The 27,628-nt window shown below is 38.2% G+C and overlaps 1 protein-coding gene, 1 long non-coding RNA gene and 1 pseudogene across 3 annotated transcripts in view; 2 read left to right on the forward strand and 1 right to left on the reverse strand.

Moving 5' to 3' along the window:
* The window catches only part of LOC125610570, a 50,778-nt gene extending 44,335 nt beyond the window's left edge, over positions 1-6,443 (forward strand). The window contains exon 3 of the long non-coding RNA XR_007340571.1: positions 6,183-6,443. This is a non-coding gene — a long non-coding RNA (uncharacterized LOC125610570). The remainder of the gene's footprint in view (positions 1-6,182) is intronic.
* A 6,015-nt stretch (positions 6,444-12,458) lies between these two features.
* Ca8 (carbonic anhydrase 8) overlaps positions 12,459-27,628 on the forward strand; it is an 88,432-nt gene continuing 73,262 nt past the window's right edge. For both annotated transcript variants that reach the window (XM_015485848.2, XM_015485849.2), the window contains exons 1-2: positions 12,459-12,815; positions 13,894-14,085. In XM_015485848.2, the coding sequence (XP_015341334.1) occupies positions 12,716-12,815; positions 13,894-14,085 (292 nt within the window). In that variant the 5' untranslated portion in view covers positions 12,459-12,715. The remainder of the gene's footprint in view (positions 12,816-13,893; positions 14,086-27,628) is intronic.
* On the reverse strand, positions 22,313-25,068 carry LOC107142228 (annotated as a pseudogene).

Consider the following 27,628-nt stretch of genomic DNA (forward strand, 5'->3'; position numbering starts at 1 on the left):
AGGGGGAGGGAGGGGAGACAGTTGGAGAGAAAGATGGGGGTGGGGTGGGTGGAAGTGCATTTCAGTCTATGGGAAAAGGAGACAGGCCTGTATATTCTTCATAGCCAAGAGGACAAAAGGTTCTTTTCAGTTGATGCAAAGAAAGACAGATCTTTATTTTCATGTAACCAAGAAACAAAAGTTTCTTCTTTGCAGCACGTTCTGGAACACAGCAGGGGCCATTTCCCACAGTTATCAAAGGCACAAGGTTTCCATCAACTCCAAATATGGATGGGCTTGGATTCACATGTGAGCCAGGAGCACAAGGTCCTCATCAGGCTTCTGTTACAGGGAGGAAGGTGATTCAAGTTGGACAAATTCCCAAGTAAGACAAGAGTTAATGGTTTAAAAATAGAAAATATAGAAAGTTTCAAAATGTTAATTAAAAATTTCTTATGATTATACTTGCCATTAAAAAAAAGGATGAATTCATATCCATTGTGAGCTAGAAACGCCATGTAAGAATGGGACTGTGTATTCTAAAATATATTGCATGCAAAACAATGTATTTCAGTTATTTTTGTTCAAATGCTATCTAAACAATTCTTAGGAAACCCAGAATTTTCATTCTAGAGAGTCAGAGTATAGAGTTTCCAAAAGATTTGTTACAGGGTCATTTTTTTAAGATTAAGATCTGGTTATGCAAATTCGTTGATAAACATTTATTGGGGGTTGGGGACATAGCTCAGTGGTAGAGTGCTTGCTTCACACATGCAAAGCCCTGAGTTCAGTTTCCAGCATCGCCAAAAACAAAACAAAAACCAAAAAAACAAAAAAAATTTATTGAATGTCAACAATGGGGATTTAAGGATGAATAAAATGTAATCATTTTCTTTAGGGAATTTATACTCAAGTGCTACAGAAAGTCATGTAAGCAATGATTATGATGGAACTTCTTCAAGTATAGCAAGCCACCTGCAGACTGTGGGAGTTTGGGAAGGCTTTGCAAGGAGAAATAATTTGAATTGTTTTGTAGGCCCTGAGTGGCCAAGGTAGGCTGTGGAGGGGAAGAGGAGGATTTGAGTGACAAGAGTTCTGTCCATGGGCTCAAGGAACACTGTGTGCAATACACATAGCTGGAAATAATATGGTATGGGACCAACAAGCATTTGGTTTTGGAGTTATAGAGGAGGCAGGTTCAAGCCAATTGAGATCAATTGTGTGTGTGGAACATGGGAATTTTGAGAGTATGGGACTTTCAAAATGGAGAGAACTGAAGAGAGGGATATAAGTTAGTAGGTAATCATAGTAGTCAGAGCAAGAAATGATGAATTCTAATTTCTAGCATCCTGATTCTCTCTGTGTATCAAGAGGAACTTAATACATTTTGAATGTCAAATTTCTTTTTGAACAACAGATTTTAGTTTGTTAATCATTGATAAGCAACAATTTATTTTTCAAGTTTCCTTTCTCCTCCTCCTCCTCCTCCTCCTCGTCCTCCTCCTCGTCCTCCTCCTTCTTCTCTCTCTCTGTCTCTCTCTCTGTCTCTCTCTCTCTCTCTCTCTCTCTCTCTCTTTTCAGGGCTACAGATCAAACCAATGACCTTATATGTGCTAGGCATGTGCTCTATCACTGAACAACAAATACCCCTGCCATGCAGCTCTTTATGGATTGTCCATCATGCTCCGGAGTCACAGAACTCTATCACTGGAATAAAGGAAGTCCTGTGATCTTCCAAGCTAGCACACTTGTTTCTGTCATATTGGGTAACTCACACACACTCTCAGAGCTTCATTTTTCTCATCTTTAAAATGGAGATAATACATCATCGAGTTGTGAGGATTGCGTAAATTAACCCAACAGTGCCTGAAATGTGTTCATCACTGCTTGGTCCATAACCCCTGCCTGGGTACGATGTGTATTTTTTCCACTCAGTACATCTGAAATTCTAAAGTGGTGGACAATTCTTGTTTTGTACACTTTGAGCAATCTCACAAATGCACAAATAATGAAGACATTCCTGAATATGAGACAATAATAACAACAACCCAGGAAGTATTCAAACTAATAATAATAAAGTTAACCCAACATAATCATTTGAGAAAATACACAGGCCATATGTACAGTTAGTTTCTCATAATAATTACATTATATGCATGTTTATTGAATGCCAGATAGAGTCAGTTTTGCTATAACGTTACATATATACTTCTAAAAACCATTATGGTATGCAAAATTGGCAATAACTACTATCGGGTTTATGGGAAAATAGATTTAGTGGTTCAGTAACTCAAAATTTTATCAGTAACACCCCCCCCACACACACAAACATACAGAGGAATCTAATAAAATTCCATCAGTATGGTACAGAATAGAGGACACAGAGACAAACCCACATAAATATGGTTGGGTTATATTGGACCAAAGACTTAGGTACTATTTTTTCTTCTATTAGGCACAGAAACCCTGTGCCTAATAGAAGGAAAAATAGGCCCAAATCTTCACCATGTCAGCCTAGGATCTGACTTCCTTAACTAGACTTCTAAAGAACAAGAAGTAAATCAAGAATTAATAAATGGGATGGATTCAAATTAAAAAGCTCTTTCTCAGCAAAGGAAACAATTAATAAAATGAGGAGCGAGCCTACAGATTGGGAGAAAATCTTTACCACATGCACCTCCGACAAAGCATTAATCTCTAAGATACATAAAGAACTCAAAAAACTTAACACCAAAAAAAAAAAAAAACAAAACCTAAATAACCCAATCAATAAATGGGCTAAGGAACTGAACACTTCACAGAAGAAGTACAATTGATCAACAAATATATGAAAAAGTGTTCAACATCTCTAGCAATTAGAGAAATGCAAATCAAAACTACTCTAAGATTTCATCTCACTCCTGTCAGAATGGCAAACATCAAGAATACAGGCAATAATATTGACAAGGATGTGGTAAAAAAGGTACACTCATACATTGCTGGTGGAACTGCAAATTGGTGTAACCACTATGGAAAGCAGTATGGAGATTCCTCAGAAAATTGGGAATGGAACTATCATTTGACCCAGCTATCCCACTCCTTGGTTTATACCCAAAGAATTTAAAATCAGTGTACTATAGTGATGCAGCCACATTAATGTTTATAGTAGCTCAATTCACAATAGCTAGGCACAATAGCTAGACTCAATAGACAAATGCATAAAGAAAATGTGGTATATATACTCAGTGGAATAATACTCAGCTTTAAAGAAGAGTAAAATTATGGCATTTCCCAGTAAATGGTTGGAGTTGGAGAATATCATGCTAAGAGAAATAAGCCAATCCCACAAAACCAAAGGCTGAAATGTTTTCTCTAATATGTGGATGCTAATTCACAATAAGGCAGGGGCACTAGGGAAGAATAGCGTTACCTTAGATTAGGTAGAGGGAAGTGATGGGAGGGGAGGGGAGGGGAAATGGGGATAGGAAAGATAGTAGAACAAAACAGACATTATTACTGTATGTATATATGTGACTGCATGACCAATATGACTCTGCAACATGTACATTCAGAAAAAAGAGAAATTATTTCCCATCCATGTATGATATATCAAAGTGCGTAAATGTGTTCTACTGTCATGCATAACTAATTAAAACAAATTAAAAAAAAATAAAAAGGGGTGGGGATGTAGCTCAGTGGTAGAATACTGCTGTGTTCAATCCTGTACCAACATTTAAAAATGTGATTAGTTATAACTTAGTAGTAAAATTATTAAAATTTGCTATTCTGTATTATAAAAAAATGCCATCAGTTTTTTTTACACACATTCAATGGTTAAAAGAATCATAAACGATCAGATAAATATGGCATTTTAACTTGGTGCTCGCTTGTGAAAGTGGAGAGGTCCACAGCTTAGGCGTTGTGAAGGGATGGCAGGAGGGTTGCCTGCAACCTGATGGGAAGTGTAACACCAGGTGAGGACAGAGGGGACTTGCAGTACCTGAACTGAGGTAGTTGTGGCTATTTGAACTGGGCTCAGTTCAATGGATGTGGTTTTCTATTTGTTTCCTTTGTATTTTTACATGTGAAAGTGGCATAAATAAACACAGAAGCCCTAATGTGCTCAAATTGTTCTCTAATATGTTAATTTCATGGGAACTAATTTGCATTTTCAAAACAAGCATTCTAATGAATCTGACTGTACTATTCCAGTTGCTTTATCTATTAATTTATTTAATCCTCCCAATAGTTTTTTGATTTGGTGCAATTACTGTCCTCATTTTATTAATGAGAAAAATAAGTTTTGATAAAGATCAGAACTTACTACGCAACAAAGCTATTATACTCTTTCTAATGTATTATATTATGCTAATGATGATAATACATTTAATAAATGTTTCCACCAGATTTTAAAGTTGGATATATTTTGGAAAGTTCCACTTTAAATAATTCTTAATATGTGATAATCATTGTATTTTATTTAAAGTTTTCATGTTGTAGTTACAGTTTATTTTTCTGACATCTTCTCTAGCAAGGTGGGGAATATAAAGTTATTGTATTGTTTCTTACTGCTTCTTAAATAGAGGTCCAGTTGAAAATAGCATAGTTAGTTTTGCTTAGTGCTTAATATATTTAGCATCAAGCTCACCCTTCTCTTCCATCAGGGATAATGATGCTAAAAATAATGACCAGCAAAGTCTAATCAGGGGGTTCCAATCATTCTGTAAACATGCTGTGCTCCAGTAGCATTTAAAATGTTTATTGCTTTGTGTATTCCATTAGTGTTCCTGGTTCCTTCTCATTACACAAACTCTTTATGGAATAGAAATATTTAACCTAAAACATCTTGAATGCTTTTCGTTTTTTAAGGAGTAGCCTTTTAGGTTGCTAAATAGGTACTTTGCAATTCAAGTCCCACGGAGATTTGATAACAAATGTGAGGAATGAATGAATAACCACTGACACCTTGAATGGACTTTTTGGTACAATGGAGACTAACACCTACCTCTCAGGTGCAAGGTTTTTGGGGGGCCATGGAATGAGATCTGACTTTGGAGCTGGTCAGAGATACATTCAGGACTTACCTCTTCCCTTTATTAGCTGTGTGACCTTGGTCCATTAATTCTCTAAGTTTCAGTTTCTTTAGCCATAAAAATTTACCTTTACTCATGTTTTATGAATTAATGAGCTCAATCATGCTGTACACATAATACATAATAGTGATTTAATAAATTACTTGCCAATGTAAAAACACCTCAGCCTATTGTTATTGTTTGGATGTGACGTGTTCACCAAAAGCTCATGAGTGAGAGAGTACAAAAAGTTTCAGGGGAGAAATGATTGTGTTGTGAGAGTCTTAACCCAATTAGTAAATTAATTTCCTGATAAGGATTAACTGAATGGTAACTAAAGTGTTAGGGTGTGGCTGGAGGAGATGGGACATTGGGGGGCATGGCTTTGGGGTATGTATTAGTATCTGGCTAGTGGAGTCTCTCTTTCTGCTTCTGGATAACCCTTCGAGCTGCTTCCCTCTGCCACACTTTTCTGCCATGATGTTCTGCCTCACTTTGAGCCCCGGGGAATGGAGTTGGCCTTCTCTAGACCACTGAAACCGTGAATCCTCAAACTTTTCCTCCTTTAAAATTGTTCTGGTCAGATCCTTTAGTCGCAGCAGCAAAATAACTGACTAAAATATCTAACAAGAGATCAAATCCTGGGTTGCTGGTCTGAGCAGGACAAGCCTGAGACTGTAGATAAGGTGTGGACAAGTAACCTTGTGATGCTCAAATAAGCAGGGTCTGAAGGACTGAGGGGGAGAGGTCAGGCCATAGCATGCAGGGAGGGACTAGGGCATGCTTGCAGAGGAGGGTTGGTTTGGGAGCAAATCTCTTCAAAAGGGGCTTCTATTCCTAAGCAGAGACTTAAAGTTATACAAAGAATGTCCATTGCAGACAGTGACCCCCTAATGTAAGCTATGGACTTTAGTTAACAATAATGTACCAATATTGGCTCATTAATTGTAACAAATGCATCACATTAATATTAATAACTGGGAAAACTGGAATGAGGAGAGAAGGTGTAGGAGAGCTCTCAGTGCTTTCTGCTTAATTTTTTCTGTAACAACAAATTGCTTTAAAAAATAGAAAAAAGAGAAAGTCTATTTTTTTTTAAAGTTTTGGTTGTGTTTTTTTTCCAACTTAGCCTCCTTTATTCTTTCTTTTTAGACCTCTCTGACTGCAGCTGTCAAAACTGGTCCAAAGAGGGTGGAATGAGATGGACACCATTACCCTAAGTACATGTATGAAGCCTCGAATGGTGTGAATATACTTTGTATTCAACCAGAGATATGAAAAATTGTGCTGTATATGTGTAATATGAAGTGTAATACATTTTTTCTGTCATATGTAACAAATTAGAATAAAAAAAAACTGGCCCAATCTATCCCTGGGTTTGCTTGGAGGAAGGGTGCTGTAGGGCTGGAGTGTGCTTTTGGATTGATGGTTGGTTCCCCGAAGTGTTTCCATAAGCCACCCTCTCCTGGTGATAGAGTCCAGCACAATGGCTCGTTTCACCCACCTGAGCTCAGAGCTCAGGGTTTGGTGGCTCAGAGCACAGACTATGGAGTCAGAACAACCTCAGATCACCCACTGCTTCTCTCTAAGGCAGTAGATAAGTCTGAGCCTTCATTTTCTCCTCTGAATATGGGATGCTATTACTGAGCCTCTTGTGAGAATTAAAGGAAATCATCTGTGGGAAGTATTTGTCATGGTATCTGGTACATAGTAAATAATTGTGCTGCATAACAAAACAAATTGGCTTAAAACACTGATTTGTTATTTCTCATGATTTTGTGGACTAGGAATTCAGGGATGACCCAGATGGGCATCTTTTTTCTCTTTCACAGAATGGTACCTGGGCTCACTTGGCTGCATTCTGCTGGTGGTTAGACTGCTGGAAGGTCTTACATGGCTGTGTCTCCATGCCTCTCCATCGCCTTCTCTCTCCCTGTGGTTGGCCTGGGCTTTCTCACAGCATGGTGGTCTTGGGGTGGAAGGATTTCTTACATGATGACTGGTTTCTGAGGGAAAAGAAGTGACCAGCCCTCTCAAAGGCTCAGTCTGAAACTGGCATATGGTCACTCTTCTATATATAGTCTATTGGACAAAACATGTCATAAAACCAGCCCTGATTCAAGAAGAACAGCACATGCCTATTTGAAGAATTATGGCATCCATCTTTGGAAGTGATCACAGTGCTCAAGTTATTATTTCCCTGGGATTTGGACTGTCATTTTGCACAATAGGACAGAGTGAAGAGTTCCAGTTCCTGTGGGAAATGAAGAATGGATGTGGCTAAATGGCCATTCTAACTTGGCCATGGCATCTTCTCTTAAAGTCCAAAAAGCCTCTGCACATTTATTAGAGTATTGCTGTTTTGCCAACGATGTATATTCACTTAAGCAGATCATCTACTTTGTAATTTATTTCATGTCCTGAGATTATTTAGAGATGTTTTAAAAAATATTATTTAAACAAACTACAGATACTACTTACATCATTTCCCCCTTTTATTAACACCATAGGAAAAAAGAAAAGAAATTTGATTTCAAAAGTGAACCTACACTGGCTGCTGTATCCAAGTTTTTGTTGTTTGCTTTTCCTTGGGAGTGGAAGGTCCACTTCCTTACTTTCCTTCCTTTCCCCTCTGTGGGCAAAGGAGTACTTGCTTATCTTTTAAGACGGCTCACGGGTCACTTCCTTTATGAAGATCCTATTGACACGCCAGCCACCAGGTAAACTTGACCACTCCCTTTCTGAGGCCCCACTGCACCCTGAAAGCTTCCACCTAGTAACGATAACTTTCATTGCACTCATATTTTTAAAGGCTGATCAGGTCACTGAATGGCTGGTGACATAAGCAAACTAATTCCTAAGTGCCTACCTTGTGTTGCATGAAGGATACAAAGAGAAAAAAGATGAACCCCTTGCTCTTGGGGAGTTCATTGTCTATTAGATAAGATGGTAATCAGGAAATTTGTTTTTAAAATATAATCTGAATTTCAGGGCTAGAGATCTGTGTATTATGCAAGCATTAAGAAGAGGCACTTTAACCAGCAGGGTGGGGGTTTTGTTTAGCAAAAGGCTCCCAGAGAAAGTTTTGTTTGCGATAATCATATGTTTATCAGTCACTGGTATTATGATCTCAAACATTCCAACTTCAGTACCAGTCATTTTGGCACTGAAGTGGGTGAGTATAGGCCTCAGGCATAACTTTTACTTCTCAGAGAAAAATGTGATCAATTTTCCCTTAGAGGTGACAGGGATTTTTTTATGGGTGAGGGCTTTCCCATTCTTTTAGGAAGCTATGATACTCCTAGTCACGATAAGGATTTCTAAGAAATTTTCAAGGTGAATATAAGGGCATTGTTTTAGACTGTTTAGTTTTAAAAAAGATAGACACACAAAAAAATTTGAGCAAATATAAATTACCTTCCAACTCATCTTTACCTGATGGGCTACTGTAATAGTCAGCTTTTACTAGGTTTTGCTGCTGTAACAAATGGCCCCCAAGTCTCAGTGGTTTACAAAAAAGGTTTATATCTCAAAAAAGGTTTATATCAACTTCTAGTTGGCTATGGCTTTTATCTATGATCATGTTCATTCCAGGGATTTAGATTAAAGAATAGTGCTTTTCTTGGACTGGGTATTTTAAGGGAGCACACAAAATGCTGAAAACACAATAATTCCTAAAGCTTTCTGCTAAAGAAAATGACATATGCTACTTCTACTCATATTTAGTTGGTCAAAGAAGATCACATGACCAAGCAGCAAAGGGGCAGCAAATGTGAGGAATAACACCATAGCAAGACAGCCCTAAGATTATAAACTGATGTTTCTGAACACAAAGAAAGACTAAGAAGTCGTCAAACAAAAGAAGGTTTATAACCGACTAAAGAAATTATCAGAATCAACACTTCTTTTCTTATGAACAAAGTTTGAAATCTTCAGGAATGGAAAGTATACCAAGGAAAATTTTGATGTCTTTCCCTTACAAAACCAAACCAAACCAACAACAACAACAAGAAGAAGAAAACCAGATGAATGAACAATGAGGGGAGTGTTTTGCATCGGGTGTAAACCTATAGAGGGACACATTTTTACTGTGTCTGAATTGGTTTTGGCAGATCACAGAAGGCATTTAATGGAGAACATGGATTCACATTGAGTATTTTCATGATCTAGCATCATTGTTCATGCCTGGAGTGTTCTGTACTCATTTATTGCCAACTCAAATTCTACTCATCTTTTTACATTTGCCTAAATGTCATCTTTTCTAGGAAACCCTTCTGGATCTTTCCCATCTTTCTTAGATTTAGTCGTACTTGCATCTCTATTTAACACATTTCACATGTCTTATGTTGTAGTTAATTATTTACACCCACTTCCCACTCATCCAGAGAACTGAATTCTTCGAGGGTAGAAACAGTGTTTTATTCAGTTTGGGGTCTCTGCAGTGTCTAGTGCAGAGCAGTGCACAGGAAGGAATACAGCCATCCATTTATGGCTGAAGTTTGTGAATTACAATCTGGACAGAACGCATTTGATATGCACAGATTAGCTCTGCCCTCTAGGTGTTCCCAGAACATAAGGTGCAGACAGAGAGAGGAAGGTAATCATTATTTATGATTATTCGAGGGCCAAACTTACCACTAGGAGAAGAAAGCCTTGGTAAGGTAGGATATGGTGAGAAAAGATTGGGAGGAGAGGGCCGTGTAGGTTATCAGGTGCTGTGAATCACTCTTAGTACCTCTGTTCCTCTGATATCTAGATTAGTTTGTCCTTTTAGATATTTCTATTTATATTCTCTTAGTATAATGCTAATTAGTTATATAGGACTTAGTTCTAAGAAATTGTTCTACTGATGCAGTTTGACCTTAGTATATAAACACTAAAAGTGAGTAATATGAGAATAATTTAAAGGATCAAATATGATATTACATTGTAAGGGATTAAATATCATACAAGGGGATATGTAGAACACTTACATTCATAATATAGAGCATGAATATTTTTAGATTCTCTGATATTGGATTTAGATGTGCTTGTTCTATTTTGTAAATCCAAGAATTGGCCTATATCTTTGATCTGTGTGTTTAGGTTTTTATGGTGACAGACATTTTATAATAACTAGAAATAGAAATTCCATCTTTGGTGGTAATATAGTACAGGGACCTAAGGAGAGAAGGTCTTAAGGTGCTGTTAATTAGCAGAAATCTGAAGCACACAGTCTCAAAGCAATTAAGATTGTTAATTGAATATTTGGATGCAGAGTAGAGTGGCTCATATGTGGCTGGACAGGGTATCCTGTGCTTGCTTGTAGGAGCAACATTATGCAAACGATGCTAAAAAGTCCAGAAAGAACAAATATGTGCCAACAAATATTTGTCCAGTAGGCAACTGCAGTTTTGAATGGCAATGCATTGCCAGCTATATGCAAAATTGTCTATTAGCTGCAAAATTCAATATTAACAATTCAATCTTTCAGCCTATTCTTTGTAAATATGCACACACACCCTTTACTTGAGGAAAACTCAGTTGTTTGATTAGGTGATTTTTCTGTCTCCTGGTTTGGTAAGCATCTTTATGTGATACTTTCTTTAAATGTAATTGGTGGTTACACAATGGTTACAATATCACATCTATGTACACCTGAGGAAAAAAAAGGAAATTATTATTGCTGTATAAGCTCAGATTGGTAAAGTGATTTTATTTCTGAAGTCCTCCTTTATATGGGGTTCATTAGCTGTAGGGTTTGATTAATGGGTGAACATATTTCTAAAAAGAAACTCGAAACAAGTTCAACATTGCAAAAAATGTTTCCAAGTAAAGAAAAATAAGTGAAATCTTTTAGAAGAACTTCCATGGAAAGTGGTTAATAGTTTTGGTTGTACTCACTAGTTTTAATAGCTATGTCTTTAGGGTAGACTTCGGCTAATCTCAGGCTTACTGACTTGCAAAAAAGAGAGAGAGTGTCCAATGAAGAAGCCCCAGAAGACAGTGAATGAAGATTGGATTTAGTCTCAGACTGGTTTGATCCTGTGAATGAGAACAGCTTTAGTGTTTGCAGTAAGGGGAAAGAGAAATTACACAAATGTTTGAAATCTTAAAAGCTAAAGTTGGCAAGCAGTTTTCACTTACTTTACTGAACTTTCCAGAAAGTGGTAGAATTGACTGATTTGAGTTCTTCTCAGTTTCAGACCCAACCCACTTTCTGGAGAGGTTTGAAATAGGCTTGTGATGTGACTTTTTTTTGCTGTTTTGTTTGACACTTAGGATTAAACCCAGGGGCACTCAACCCATGAGCCATATATATTCCCAGCCCCCCAGCTTTTAAAAAAAATTATTTAGACTTTTTTTTTTTTTTTTTTTAAATGAAGGTGCTGAGCAGGCATTGAAGGACAGGAGCACAGAATCCAAACATTCCCCAAATCAATCATCTCTATCCTTTTGAAAAATTAAGCATTCATAAGGATAGCATGATTTAGAACAAAGACTATTCAAATTACTAATAGACATTTTGGCTTGTGCATGGGGGCATATGAAAAACAAATTGTACTTAAGGCTAGAATCTGAGCTTATTAGGCATATAAATCTAAAAATGTGGAGTCAACCAGTTTAGGGTTTACCACTGAATAGGGCACTGGAAAAGGGGGCTGAAATCATTAAGCATGTTCAAAAGGTAACAATGTGACCGCTTTGGATCAGGAAAGTTCCTGTTATGCAATGTGTGCATTTCATTATTTACACGATTTCACTAAGTGATTGGGAGCTGTGTACACAGCAAGGTGAGCCTGTAGCAGCTGAGACTCCGAAGCTACAAGCACTTCACTAGTTTTGCCTTTGAAATAATACTTTTACATGCACAATTTCCCTCCAAGAATATCTTCGTTTCGACATTAAAACTATCTTTTTTTTTCCTGAAATGTTTTTAGGAATCCCAACTATCTCAGAAAAATTTCCACGTTCGTTTTCACTGTGTTCTAAGGATGAATTAAAAAGTAAATGCTGAGTAATAAAAAGATTCTGGGGGAGAAATCCTTTTTAAAAATTTTGTTAAGGGGTCTTTCAGTTGTCATTTCTTCCCTCCATCTTTCTCCTCTCCAAATCTCTTTTGGTATTTCCTGGAGTAAAGATGAAATAAATAAATGAAGAGAGCGTGTGTTCCAGGCCGGGGTATGGGGTCCCCGAGGGCTGACTTTAGGAGATTCGCGGGGGGCTTTGAAAAGAAGACACGGGGGTGGTGGGGACCACCTCGCGGAGAGGAAGTGGGGTGCCCATATTGCTTCTGTGCTTTCGTCCATAGTCCCGAAGCCCTGTTTCCTGCAGTTCGCTCTGTGGGTCCCCAGGCCGTTGAGCGAAGGGGGCGGATCCTCGCGTGCAGACACGCCTCAGCCCGGTTTATAAATCGCGGGTCGCTTGCTGCCAGTCCTGCCGCGGTTCCCCGTCTGCACCCAGAGTCCAGGCGCGCTGCGCGGCTGGTTGCTGCAAAGCTCCAGGCCGGCTGTACGACTGCCCGCCCAGCACCCGCGGACACTCTCTCGCACGCGCTCCCACGCCCACGGCGGCGCTCACACACTCACACCACGCTGCGCCCCCGCGCGCGCACACACACACTCCCACGCGCACCTCGGAGCGCTGGTCCTGCCCAGGCGCAGTCACCTGTGGAGAGAGAGAGCTGAGACACCAGGGACTTTCTTATGGCTGACCTGAGCTTCATCGAAGATACCGTCGCCTTCCCAGAGAAGGAGGAGGATGAAGAGGAAGAGGAGGAGGGCGTGGAGTGGGGCTACGAGGAAGGTAACCCATTACGCGTCTGGGTGTCGGGCACTGGTCGGCGCGTTAGTGTCCCGCGGAGCGCGTGGCTCTGCGCCCTGCGGTTGTCGCGCGCGTCCACACTTTCTCACTGGGGCACTGCAGTCTTTCAGGGCTAGAGGCGCTTCAGGGAGGCGTGCCCGCCGCCTGCGTTCTCCTGCCGCCCGCCCAGGTTCGTGACCTGGGAGGGTGTAGGTGTTTGGCCTTCTTGCCCCGTGATGGTTCGCACCTGCTGCTGCCAGGCAGCGGGGACTTAAAAGAGTAGCCAAGAAGAGTCGCGGTACATATTAATATTTTGAGATGGCAGTGAAACTATTTATTGCTTTGTAGTCTTTTCATGACGGATAGTAACAACGCTCAAGTCTTTAGAAAACTTGTCCTAAGTTTCAAACTGGATCTGTGGGCTTGGGAGAAGGGGTTGACTTTTTATCAAAGAGAAATTTAGTTTCCCAAATTTATCCCCGAAGACGTAGGGTTCTCAATAGCTCACCTTTAGCGCTGATGTTTACTACATATACTGAAATATAGAATATACAGTTTTAATTGTAAAATATTTGGAAGGAGTACATTTATGTATATCTAGTTATCCTTATGCACACTTCACTGAGTTTGCATTTCTGATAAGACAGTGATAGTTCTTGGCTCTCACTAAGCATGTTGAAAGTTCCAGGTTATTTCCTAAGTCCTGAACATAATTGAACTAAAGAGTCCAGGAATTTTTTTTGTGTGTGTGGTATTTTTTTGTAGTCACTTAGAGATGACTTTAATTTTCTAGAGCCATTAATTATTATATCTATGTAGACAAAATACAGATTGTCTTAACAAATTCATTAGTTAAGGATTTTGTATGTGTATTTGATAATATCAGCTCATTTATATAATGAGTGCAAAAATTCACATACACCATATTTCATTTGTAGAGCTGTGGTAGTCAAAACCCTCTTCATAACATCAAAAGTTATAAGACTTTAAACTAGTTTTCACATGTTAAATTTTACTTTAACTTACTTTTTTTTTCCTTAACCTGTTCCTGATTTTTTTTTTCTTTTCATTGTGTCCTTAGGTGTTGAGTGGGGCTTGGTGTTTCCTGATGCTAACGGGGAATACCAGTCTCCTATTAACCTAAATTCAAGAGAAGCTAGGTATGACCCCTCCCTGCTGGATGTCCGCCTCTCTCCAAATTATGTGGTCTGCCGGGACTGTGAAGTCACCAATGATGGACATACTATTCAGGTTATTCTGAAGTCCAAATCAGGTATTTTAGAAAACATGTTCTTGCCCTCTTGAAACTAGAAGTCATTAGGAAGCTGTAGACTCTGATTTAACTGTATGTTAAAGGTACAGCCAACAAAGCTCTATTTTCAGGAGATCTTTTTATATCATAAAATACATTTTTTTGGGGGGTATTCTGAAACAATTCTGAAAGGCTAAAAGGGTGAAATTATGAAGATTTCACTTGTTAGTATTTTTTCATGTAATATAACTGGAACTTAGTTTTGTGAACTTTGTGAAATATAAGGGAAAGTGTACCAATTATATTTTGTTTTAAATTGTTAATTAGCTGAAATCATTTAGATAATTATAATTCTGTTTTGCAACTTTGTGAAACTGAAGATAGAACTCATTGACATAATCTGGCACTGGAGATAGACTTTGCAAATTAGTTGTCTCTATTAAACTAACATTAATTAATAGCACTAAAAATCCTCAAAAAACTAAAAACATTTAAATGGCAAATGAAGCTCTTGCTTTTATTTATTTTTTAAATTCCCTCTATACCTGAACCTCTTTGAGATGGATCTGAAATATTTTGTGGAAAAAGAGTAATTTTCAAGGAAATCAGTTTTGAGTATAAACAGATTTATTTAAAAATTAGCATTAATATCATGTTTTTTTGTAGTGAAAAAATAACTATCTTTCCTTCTTGGAAAGAATGTAAAATTAGAGTATTTTGAAATATTAGGATATGCGTGATAAACAGAAATTGTGTTTAAATTAGTTTCAAATCAACAAATTTGATACTTTAAGCCATAAAATGTTTAGATTTATTATTAGGTATGGCAGGTATTGATTTCCAACTATGGATTTTTTATTGATTATGAATGTCTCTGAGGTTTAAGTTAGAACCCATGAGAGAGCTGTAGATCCATGTAGTCTTCCCTGTTGTTTTGATAGTCAACATGGGGGCATCACCCTAAGAGATCCTTCGTTTTGTATATATTTCGTCATGAGACATAGAAAACTAAGTCAGAATTTTTTTGGGGAAGGTTTATCTATGATGGGACAGTAGATATTATTTTTAAGTATATGGTAAAGTTATTGAATGCTGACTGTTCTGGCATATAAAAACACTTTAAGGTAGTACATGTGTATGATATGATGTGTTGACTGCCTACAGTCTGAATGGGATATCCATTTGTACTTCTGGAAATAAATGTTTATAGATTCATACAACAAAAGGTCATTTCATGTTAGGCACCATGATGAGTTTGGTTGTATACAAATGTATAAGAGCATTCTTGAGGAGTCATGGTGAAAACACATTGTTAACAGTTCTAGTGTAAACATGATATGAATCTTTTATAAAGTATTGAAGCATAGAAAATGATAATGTACAAATACCACATTGAATGAGTGTAAAAATCAAAAATCAAATTTACTCATCAAATTGGACTTATCTTTCTTTTTTTTTTGTAATTGGGGATTGAACACAGAGGTGCTTCACCACTGAGCTATATTCCCACCCTGCTTTAAAAAAAATATTTATTTTTTAGTTGTAGTTGGACACAATACCTTTATTTTATTTATTTTTCTTTGTGGTACTGAGGATCGAACCCAGGGCCTCCCTTGCATGTGCTAGGCGAGTGCTCTACTGCTGAGCCACAACCCCAGCCCTTCTCCACCCCTTTTTAACGTTTTATTTTGAGACAGGGGACAGGGTTTTGCTAAGTTGCTGAGGCTGCCCTCAAACGTGGGTTTCTCTTAGTTCCTGAGTTGCTAAGATCATAGATGTGCACCCCTACAACTGGCAGGACTTGCCATTTTCTTTCTTTCTTTTTTTTTTCCAAAAAATATTTATATTTTAGTTGTAGTTGAATGCAATACCTTTATTTTATTTATTTTTATGTGGTGCTGAGGATCGAACCCAGGGCCTCCTATGTGCTAATCAGGTGCTTTGCCACTCAGTGCTCTACCACTGAGTGCTCTACCACTGAGTCCCAGCCTGTACTTGCCATTTTCTTAAGGTGCCTTCACGATCTTACTTCTTTACTTCATTCCCATGTAGAGGCATCAGGTTATGTCTCCACCATCTAGTCATGAGATGTTTCTTCCTCACCTACCTATTTTCCTTTCCTCCTTCCCGCGTCCTCTACCCTGTCCACTGAGGAAGAACTCTGTATTTCTGTCTAGGCTGATGTGGCTGCACTTATTCTCTTCCTCCTTGGAGACCTTCTTCCTTTCGATGCTCTGTCACCTTCCTGCTACTTTAATGATTTCTTCCTCATGGTTTCTTCTCTTTCAGTATTTCTGCAAACTCAAAAAAAAATTAACTAAAAGTATATTTCTTGACCAGTAGATTATTTTTTTTTGCTAGAGTATTTATACTTCTTAAAGAAAATGTCTGTAAGCCCTTTCTCTTTACCTGTCATTCATTCATTTAATTTTTTTAATCAAAATGGAATACAGACATATTTAAATAGCCAAATATTATTATAGTTCTGTCTGCCTCTGCTAGTGCTCTAACCCTCCCCACTGCAATTTCTTTTCTCTAGTGACAACTGCTTTGAACCTTTTTAGCTGTTTCTCGTGTAGTTACCTTTGTATTTCCTAATAATGTGGTTATCCTGTTGTGCTCTGGTGCTTAGGATATTTTCGAATGTCCTGCCATGGAAGATGAAACCAGTTCTCTTATTATTCTTTCCTCTTGTAATTTCACTACCCCTATTGTCCTCATATACTTCAATTGTATTTATATTTAAATCAGTTCTCAGTGGTTTTATTATTATTTACAGCTAAGACTATATTCTGTTTCCTTTATCAAACAATGTATATTTTTTTTCGTGGAGTTAATGTGGTTTTGTTCCTTTATTTATTTATTTATTTATCATAAATTCATTTTCAAACTCTGACAGATCACAGATCTTCTCTCAGTACCTACAGAAGCATACAAGTCTGTCCTCCATCCACCTTGTCCTTTCTTCTGCTCCTTGTTGTTCTTCCTGTTTGAACTGCTGGCTTCTCAGGCTCCTTTAAGGCCATCACTTGCACTACTAGGACCTCGTACCTTTGAAGTCCCTTTCTTTCCTTTGTTGGATCCCATGTTTCCTGAAGGCTGTATCATCTGTCATCCTCTTTTGGGGTTGCTCTGTCATTTTAGGGGGTTTCTTGGTCTGTTCCCGCCTATGTTCATCTTCCAGGAACTTCCTGAGAAAAAGGGCACATCAAGGGCAAATGATTGGATGCTTTGTGTATTTGCAAAGGTGTCATTATTATACCTCACACTCCATTGCATTTGCCTGGGATGGTGCTGGTTTGGGAAATATTTTTTGGTGTCATTTGATGTTGGACATCATCACTCCATTGCCTTCTAGCTTCCAGTCTTGCAGTGGAAAGATCTCATGCCATCTGTTTTTCGACTTCAGTCATATGGTGTTTTTTTTTGTTTTTTTTTTTTTTAGTGTTTAGTGTGGTGTGGTTTTTTGATCCCCTCCCCCTGACTCTCTGCTGGGTTCCTTTTGAGTCCTTTCAACCAGAATAATTGTGTCTTTTATTTCTCAGAAATTTTCTTATATTTCTTGTATCATTTCATGAATGTTTTAACTTTTTTCTTTTTCCATTTGTTTATTCCTGCCTTTCTCTTTACCTTTTTTGTCTGCTTTCTGCTAGATTTTCCCAATTTATACCTTTCAATTTTTCTGTTAACTTTTATTTTTTATTTTTTTGGTTCTCATTTTTAATTTCTAAAAATAGGTGCTGATTTTAGGGAAAAAATATTTCGATTTTTTTAAAATCCGGAATCCAGTATTTCATGAATGTGAGTTCTTTCTTCATCCTTTTCTGTATTGCTCCTTTCCTGAGTCCCAAGTGTGTCTGTTTATTGTGGGTTCCTTCTTCTGTTTGTTTTTGGCCCTCTCTTTTATTTTGGAGGTGTTTATCAAACATCTAGTGATTTTGGTTCTTTGTTCCTATTTAAGAATGAGTTTAAAAAGTAATCTATAAGGGCTGGGGTTGTGGCTCAGTGGTAGAGCGCTCACTTCGCATATGCGGGGCCCTGAGTTTGATCTTCAGCACCATATAAAAATAAATACACAAAATAAAGGTATTGTGTCCAAATACAACTAAAAAATAAATATTAAAAAAAAGTGGTCTGTAAACTCTGCATATTAGCAGGGATTGAGGTGTGCGTTGACTTCTTGGTAATGCGATCAAGCAAGGACCTGCCCATGTGGAGAAGGTTTTGTAGGTTCTGACACTTTCTAGGAATTTATCTGCCTTTTGGTAGTGTTTTGGGTTGGGGGATGACTCATACCTGACTGCCTACATTCTGACTGTTGGCCCAGACAGGAGAGTGGCACTGTTTGGCATGTTCACATTTGTTTCATCCTTTGTCAGGGAAGGTGAATGGTAGCTGCCTGGCCCTGGGGAATGAGATCTGGAGGCCTGACTGTTCTTTTTAAATAATTTAAATCTACCTTCTGTTTTTTTCTTTCCCATTCTGTACCTCCACATCCTGCAATCTCTAATGCCTGTACTTCTTAATTCTTTCCTGGTGTCTTACTCCATTTGGCTGCTATAACAAAAGACCTCAGACTTGTCTGGGAAGTTCAAGATCAAGGTGTAGATGAATTCGGTGTCTGGAGAGGGCCCACTCTTTGCTCCATAGATGACACTTCTTGGCTGTGTCTTCATGTGGCAGACAGACAAAAAGGGATGAATGGGCTCCCTGGAACCCCAGTAAGGCACTAATCCCATTCATGAGCACAGAACCCTCATGACCTGATTACCTCCTGATCACTTCTAGCTTTAATGCTATTGTGTTCGGGAGAGGGCACAAGCATCTAACCATAGCAACCAGATTCTGTGATAGACTTGTCCACCTCTTGTGGGATTCCCCTTCTTATAGCTTTTGTTTTGCTCAATCATTTATCTTTTAGGACACTTAACAGCTCCCTGAAGTTTTTGTTTGTTTGTTCAGTTTTTGTTTTCTGCATTTGTGTGCTGTTCTCTCTATTCTTGTTCATTTTACTACTGCAAATTTTCACTCTTTTAGTTTAGTGAGGATGGAGAAGGGAGGGAAGATAAATGTTGGAGTACAGCCCTCCTTGTCTAACTGGAGGTGCCCCCTTCAAATGCAGTGCACTGTCTTTTTAAATTAAAAAAATGCATTTTATATGCACAGTTTTTTTTTTTTAAATTAAGGCCAAATTTGTATACACCACTGTGCTGAAACCTGAGACTGTCAGTGGCCTGGGTTCCTTAGATTTTCCTTTTCCTTCCTCCCTCTCACCTTAGCTCTTTTCCTCCTCTCTTCCCTCCCTCTTTCTCCTTCCATCCTCCTTTGGTCTTTGTGTTCATCTGAAAAAAATCATAGAGAATTACCCAAAAGGGTTACAACAATTGTAGCATATTTTAAATGCGTATACTTGCCAAAGTAAAGCTTGGTTTGGAGATATGGTCTTTAAATTTGAGGCATTTCATGAGCATGTGCTTGCTGCTCCATCCAACTACCCATAGTTCTGCTGGAACTTCTCACACTAAGGTCACCAGTGACCTTAATGTCCCCTAAATCCAATGGGCACCTCAATATTCTTCAGTGCATTCATTACCTCTGCTGCCTTTGAAATTTTTGGAACTCCTCTCATGTTGGTAGCTGTGAAACACACTGTTCTGACCTTTCTTAGTTTTGATTGCCTCTTTTCTGCCAGGTCTTCATCCTCTATGATCCTTAAATAATGGGGTTCCTCAGGATTTGCTCCTTGACCTTCTTCTCTTCTTATGTTGCATGCACTCCATAAGCAGCACTCCCATACAGAGTGTGTGCTACTTTATTCAGACAGTCAATGCATTTAGGAAAGGGTCTGCAGTCACAGATTCTCCATGTGAAACAGGTCCCAGGAGGGCAGTCAATCAGTCTCCCTTCTCAAACCATCTGGCAAGGTTTGGGAGCATCAGCTTGAACAGCTTAGGGACGGAAATTCATTTTGCATTTGAGCAATTCCAAAACTCAGAAAATCCTGTCATCTTTCCTGTTGCTTTCTATTTTAGGACTCTGGACCTACATAGAATAAATATAATTGTACTTCCACACAAAATTCATTAAAGTACTGACCATTGTCATGGTACCACACAGTTGTCACCTTTTTCCCTTGAAGACATGTATTTTGATCATTCAACTGATATGATGGTCCTTCATCCCTCAAAAATCATTAATAGTAGTTAAAAATGGACTTGTCTCTAAGAGCTAGACAGACACTATAAATGTCAGCAGCCAGGCAGGAGAAGATTGAAAATAGCTACTGACTTTCTGCTTCATCTGTGATGTTGGGAGTCAGCATGGCCAGGAGGAGACCGTGGGAAAAAGACAAGCTGCGGAGAGCATGCCTGGTTTTCCAGGTGTTTGATTGCCAGGAGAAGCTGGAGATGTGTACCTGTCTTGCATGTTTCTTGGTTTCCTATGGCCCTGAAGGTTGGAGCTTGCAATCTTTGTTTCACCATATGCAAGGAGTTATATTACTTTGGGTAAGGTAAACCTAAATCATACCCCATACCTATCCTCTGGGAGGTTACACTGGAAGGTCATGGAAGATAGGTATACAGGGAAAGATGATTTTGAGTGGGAAGGATCAGGGAATGGTTTGTGGAGAAGGTAATATTTTGAAATGATCCCAAATGGGTGAAGAGCATATGGACATGGTGGGAGGAAGAGACAGCATGCAGAAGAGACATGAATGTGGGAAGGGTCCAGATCTGGACCGTGTAAGGAAAGGAAGATCCTTTAGTACAGCTAGGAGGGAAGATTCATGGTAAAAAGAAATGGTAAAGGTAATGGGAAATGTAATAGAGAGGGTGTGTTGAAGCACATTTATGAGGGGCCCTGAACAGACTCTAAAGAGTACAATATATTTTTTTTCCTGTAGAATAAACTCACAATTAACATGTTGTTTTAGGAAAATTAATGTGACAGTATGGAATGAAATGGTATCTGAGAGAGATTTGGGAGCTAGTTTCAAGTTCAGTGCAAGAGACTGAATTACCCAAGACCGAAACCATCACAGGATCAGTGGAAAAGGAGGGGTGACAGAGATTTCTGAGGTGCAGTTCATAGAACTCCAGGAATTAGCCATGTGGAAAAGGGAGAGGGAAGAATCGTTAGAGGTGTCCGCCTGTTGGATCTTGCCACCTTGCCTTTACCTCCACACTGAGCATATTTTAAGGCAGCTGAGTTCTTCTCAATGTGGAGTTGAACCAATCATTGTGTTCTGGGGGTGACCTGACCACACCATTGGTCCTGTTATCTCCTGGAATTTTATTAAGGTTTATTAAGTTTATTAAAGTTTATTAAGGCTGCCCTATGTGTCATTTTATTTCTCAGTAGGACAGGTGAATCATTGTATGTAGGAATCTTAACACTTAAGGTTCATAGACAAATTAAAATTGAACATATTTATGGTATGAACAGTAGCATAAATACAAAAATACAGTTGTAAAAATATAAAAATTATAGTAATCCTGACTTATTGATGAGTGATAGGTTCCAAGACCCTCAGTAGATGCTTGAAATGGATTATACCAAATTCTACATATATTATTTATTTCTATCTTATATACCTATGATAAAGTTTAATTTATAAATTAGGTATAGTAAGAGATTAACAGCTTTAAATTATAATAAAATAGAACTATTACAAAAATATACTGTAATGATAGGTATGTGAATGTATCTCTCTTTCTAGAATTTTCCGTTCAGTATTTTCAAGTTGTGTTTGACCATGGGTAACTGATACCACAGAAAATGAAGCAGTTTATGATTGTTACTGGTGTATATATTTCTAGCCTGAGTGATTAGATACTTAGGTAGTGAGAAGGTGGGGGACTGCCCAGGCCTGTGCGGTAGCATGTGATTCCATCTGACTATTAGGAGTATGTTAAAGTAATGACATTTTTAATGGGCCATCAGTATGGGAGAATTTGCTGTTCAGGATAGGTCATTTGTTCCCTTTGTGGAAACTTATTATAGAAACTTTAATTAGGAAATTTTACTTCTGGGTCTTTTACAATTCTCAATACTAATTTTAGGCCAGATGATAATTATTAATCACACCCTTCCCCCAAAATGTGACACCTTTTTATGGTGTTTCTTAGCAACCTTGCTGATGCAAAGATGAAGTTGTCAAAGATATTTTGACATTGTTTTTGCTGAAGAGGTTCTAAATTTTTTATTTATATGAGAGGTCAGGGTTAAATTTCTTTGTGACTATCTTATTTATTTGGAGAACTTGAATTACCTGGACAGTTGCTTTAATCTGCTTCACTTTTCCCAGTGTGACCAACTGACCTACTATCCATGCTATTGCTATGATTTCTATTTTTTTTTTAATGCTGGGGAACAAATGGAAGGTCTCATGAATGCGACCTTATGAATGCAAGGAAAATACTCTTAACACTGAGCCACACCTTTAGCCCTGATCTCTGCCTTTAAGAGCTTGAATATATGTGTATGTATACATATACATGTATGTGTGTATGTGTGGATACACATACATATATTGCACAGCAAGTAGTTTGTTGGTAAGTACGCGTTTTCAATAGCTGTCATCAATTTACTTGAATAGGTAAGTCATAAAAATAAATGCTTTCCAGTCATCAGAAAATCTGTGGCCACTTAGGCTGTCACATGGAAATCCAGAATTGCTCAGAGTTCAAATCTTAAAGAAGTTTCCTTCTCTTGTTCATCCAGGTAGAGTAGGTTTGTAGAACCTGGATTTTTAGAATTCTGTAGATTATCACCTTCTAATTAAATATTGCCCATTGGTGCATAATTATGGCTTTTAAAGAAATCTGATGGACTAGTAGTGAGGATTTTGTCTTCTTTCAAACAGATCATTCTTTTACCAATGTTTGATTTTGGGTCACTTGGGCTTTTTGCAATCACAGTAGCATCTCTTTGAATACCATAACAATGTTGGCTAAGATTTTCTGCAGGACAGTTTTTGGATTTTGAATTGAAAGCCCCACTGATGGTCTGGAGCACATTACAATACCACCAGCATATCCAATTATCATGGGCTCATAAAGCCATGTTAAATAGTACAGCCAACAAGTTGAAAGGTGTTGCCCACAATACTATGATGCACAGTTCTGTGTCAGTTCTGCCATCATTTGGCAATAGGTCTGTTCCACAACACATTCAGTTTTTAGGGTAGTTGCAGGGTTTACAGAAAAACAATCTAAAGCATGTTTCAAGCCTGTGTGGGTGATCCATGGTTTCTGGACTCCTCTGACCCCAAAGACTCCTGGGAGATCCTTACACAAGATTCAGACAGGCCTTTCTCTGAGAGCTGAAGATATTTATTCTTTATATGAAATAGAACTATATACTAAAAAATGAGAAGAGTAAAAAATATTGATCCTTGCTTTAAAGACTTAAAATGCTAAAAACAAATATTTCTTTTGGAATGTTTAAGAGCTTGAATATATGTGTGTGTATACATATACGTGTATGTGTGTGTGTGTGGATAGACATACATATATTTTATCTGAGGTTATAAAATCTTTAGACCTATAAAGAATAAAGTGTTTGAGCCTTTGGGTCCTTCAGGGGATGTGTCAGGGACGGGCTGGCATTTCTCCTCTGGTTGGCGTCTGGCTCTAGCAGACTTTGTCTCCTGCCCTGTGGTCTTCACCTGGGCCAAGCAGCAGCTTTCTCACCGGTGAGGCTTGCCCTTTGGTATTCTGATGTGTGTGCAGACCCTGGAGTCGTATTTCACCATGCAAAGACAGTCGTGTTAGTTCCCTGCACAGAAGCCCTCGATGGTTCCCTGCAGGATAAATTCTAGCTCCTAGGCTGCAAATCTCCTTCTGGGGCCCATGTTATGAACCTGCCTCTGACTGTTGGTTACCTCTCTTTTTATTTATTCTTGGAATAAAGTTATGCTGTTTCACAACCCTAAGCCTTTCTAAGCTTCTTCTCTTTGCTTTAGTTGCACTTTTTCACTTAACATAGCTATTGTCGTCTTCAGAAAGTCTCCCCAACTTCCTGATCCCCATTTGTTTTTGACTTGGCTGGGCTCCCTCTTACTATCTGTCCACATTCCTTTCCTGTCCCTGATGCCTCCTACTTGGACTACTAAGTGTGATTTCTTTAGCAGTTTGAATGCTTGGCTAGTACTAAGACTGGATCCCTTTACTTTGTATATTCAGTGGTCAGCACAGGACCAGGATGGAGTTATCTTGTGTCAAATTCAAGTGAAATGAGCATCAGCCTTCAAATTATCTGGTAAATTTGTTTTTCACAAAAGATCATAGAAGCTTAGATTTAGGTAAATGTACATACACCAAGTCTCTTTGTGATTCTCAAATTTTGCAGGAGATTCTTCTGGGAAACTTCTCTTTTTAAGTCTCATAAGCTTAATAGCGATGCTATTAAAGAGCATTTAAGAAAATGAGGTAGTAGCAAAGACATCAATTTATTATGTAATTCTTTTCACAAATTTGTTATTTTAAGGATATTTAGCATGTTGTTTCATCGTACTTTTATTGAGTCTAATGTTAACATAACTAATAAGTAGCCATATAATAACCAAATATCATTCAGCAAAATTTGATATTCATTCATGTAGGAAAAGAGCACCCCTTTTGGGATGATTGGTTTCTTTATAAAAAAGATGTAAGCTATAAAGAGGGAGAATAATACTTTAAGAGTATGTTGCCAAATGGATAAAAGTGAGCTGCAATTTACTTTTAGTCTATAAACAATCACTCTTGGGGAATGAACAGGTAGTGCTTTTACCTGGCACCTCATAAAACTCTAAATTCCATATTTGTCCTTTTTTTAATGGCTTTGTACAGCCACATGATTTTAGTGTGGTTTAACTTTGGATTATTCATCTGTAGCAAATGAAAGATACCCAGAGCCTGATTCCGGGCTGAAAGCCACCTCATTGTCCCCTCTCTCTGGAGGACCAGGTCTGGGCAAAGAGCTTCCCTTCTCTTCAGCCTCATAGAATGTAAGATCCATAAGGATCTGTTGTTTTGTTGAAATTTTATTGAACATAATAACTTTGCAACTAATAAACTTGTCATGTAGAGACCGAATAATATGCAGGAAAATTTGATCTTCATAAATTGTTGAGTTTACATTTCAATAGAATGTAAGAACCATGAGGTCAGGGATTTTGTATGTGTATCATTGTATCATGTATCAGTGTGTGATTCATGCAGTGCTTGGCACAGGATAGTAGTTGATCAGAAAACATTTATAAATGTTTGGGGCTTTGAATTTCTCCCTATCAAAACATGGATCTGTGTAGCCTGAATTTCTAGATATTTCAAATAAAAGGCTTATCTCCCTGCTTTAAACACCTTATGGATTTTAAAGAATTATTGGGCATTGGGAAGTCAGATGGGAAATATATTTTTGTAAGGTGGATCTCTTTTGGGTTCCCTGAAATCACTGTTAGGATTAGCTATAACTTCCATTTCCATAAGAAAGTACTGGGATAACGCTCTCTAACAGTTAGTTTCAGAGAGAGATTGAGAGCTAGAGAGAGAGCATGTGCTTGAGTGTATGGGGTGAAGATTTTTTTAAATCCTCTTTCCCATTTCATATGTGCATCATTTGATGCCACTTTTTTCTTTCTGTGCAACATGGAGCTGGACCTCCTCTAAGAGAGTTTTATTGCTGCCTTTTAAAAGTAGAGGGTTGCAGAACTCACTGGCTGAAGCCCCAGGTCGGGTCATTGCTGTCTGTGATGAAGGGTGTACTTGCTCCTTTTGCTGATGTGGGCTGGGATGCCTTGTGAGGCAGGAAAATCCTCTCCCTCTTTGTTTTTTTCTTTCTGGGTTGGGTTGTAATGTGTGGAGGGTAGACTTATGGTCTCCTTCCTGATTTTTCTTAAGACCAAGTTTGGACAGCTATGGCAAAGGAGGAAGTGAGAAAATTGTTCAGAAACTGTGGCATTTATTTGAAGTACAAACATTTCACACATTTTTAAGTCCCCATCATGTGATGTTTATTGAAGAGGAAGATGGAGTGAGCCTGCACCGTAGCTATGAATGTGTAAACCTTTTTGATCCATGTATTTAGATATTTTTTTGGTTGTCTTGGAAAATAAGATGAAATGTAGTTCTCAAAGTAGGAGCTGCAGTTCAGAAATCTAGGCTTCCAGGATTCATTTATAGTTCACACTTCCAGATACTGTCTCTATGTCACCCCAGGACGCAGGCCAGGGGATTCCAGCTTGGGTCTTGGTCCTGGGCTTGCTAGCTGGATGAATATGACAGGTCACACTTTGCCCTTCTTAGCCAATCTTTCTCTTTTGTCCATGGGGATGATAACACTGACCCCTATGGCTTGTCATGTGACCTAAAGCAGGTAAAACATGAGCAAGAACATTGAAATCCTGTGAGGTGATCTGATGCTAATGGCCATACACCTTGCCTTTGTCTACTTGAAAAATCAAAATCAATTTTTCTTATAGATACTGTTTTATTTCTTGTTCCAGCTGCTAGAAAGCTAAGAACCAGAAAGGGTCTTGTTAATAAGGAGTTCATGTCCTTCATTTTCTTTCTTTCTTTTTCTTTTTTGTGGTGGTGGGGGTACCGGGCGTTGGATCAAGGGCATTTGACTACTGAGCCACATCTGTAGCCCTATTTTGTATTTTATTCAGAGACAGGGTCTCACTGAGTTGCTTAGCACCTCACTTTTGCTGAGGCTGATTTTGAACCTGCCATCTTCCTGTGTCCACCTCCTGAGCCACTGGGATTACAGGTGCATGCGGCATGCCTGGCATGTTCTTCATTTTCTATGATAGATTTCTCCATCTATTCTCAGTTTGCCTTGTTGTTTCCCTCTGTTTTTTTTCTATATAACTTACACTCTGGCTCTGTTTTATGTATATGGATATAATCAGCCTTAAATCCTATTTAGAATAAGTCATAAACTAAGAACCAACCAAACAAATAAATATCTCTTCATCAATTTGCTTTCTCATCCATTGAATTTGGGGATGAACAGCTGTTCCTCAAGGTCAAGGCTCTTTTTTTTTTTTTCCTTCTCAGAGGCAACTCAAGTGTGAATAATAATCTGTTTCAAAGATCCTACTTCTAGGGTGGTGGTGGTGAAGTTTGTCAGCTCTTTGACCAAAAATAACCTAAAATTCTTAGCTACGACTGTTTAGAATTGGGACTAGCTAGAGGAAACTTGCCCGGAATTAAACCACCTTTATTTGTGTTGAAATTTTGTGTTTGTAATAAACTTTATTTCAAGATTTTACATATGATATTAGGGAGTGTTTGGCTAAAATATGTTTTCAAAACATGTTGTCATGCAAATGTGCTTTTCATTATCATTTGATGTGCCTTTTTTGGGATAAAATTCTGAAACATATCCAGAAATGAGAAATAGGGACAGGGCCCCATAGAAGTGTTGTTAATATTTTGCATATTTTTTATGGTTTATCAAGATTTAATTTGCATTTGTTGTCTATATGATAATGAATGGTTATCTGTTTTATAAATATGATTTCATTATCAATTGACTTAATGCTTATTCTCTTCATGAATCTTTTTTTAAATTT

Source organism: Marmota marmota, unplaced genomic scaffold (genome assembly GCF_001458135.2).
Source record: "Marmota marmota marmota unplaced genomic scaffold, marMar, whole genome shotgun sequence".
Classification (NCBI taxonomy): domain Eukaryota; kingdom Metazoa; phylum Chordata; class Mammalia; order Rodentia; family Sciuridae; genus Marmota; species Marmota marmota.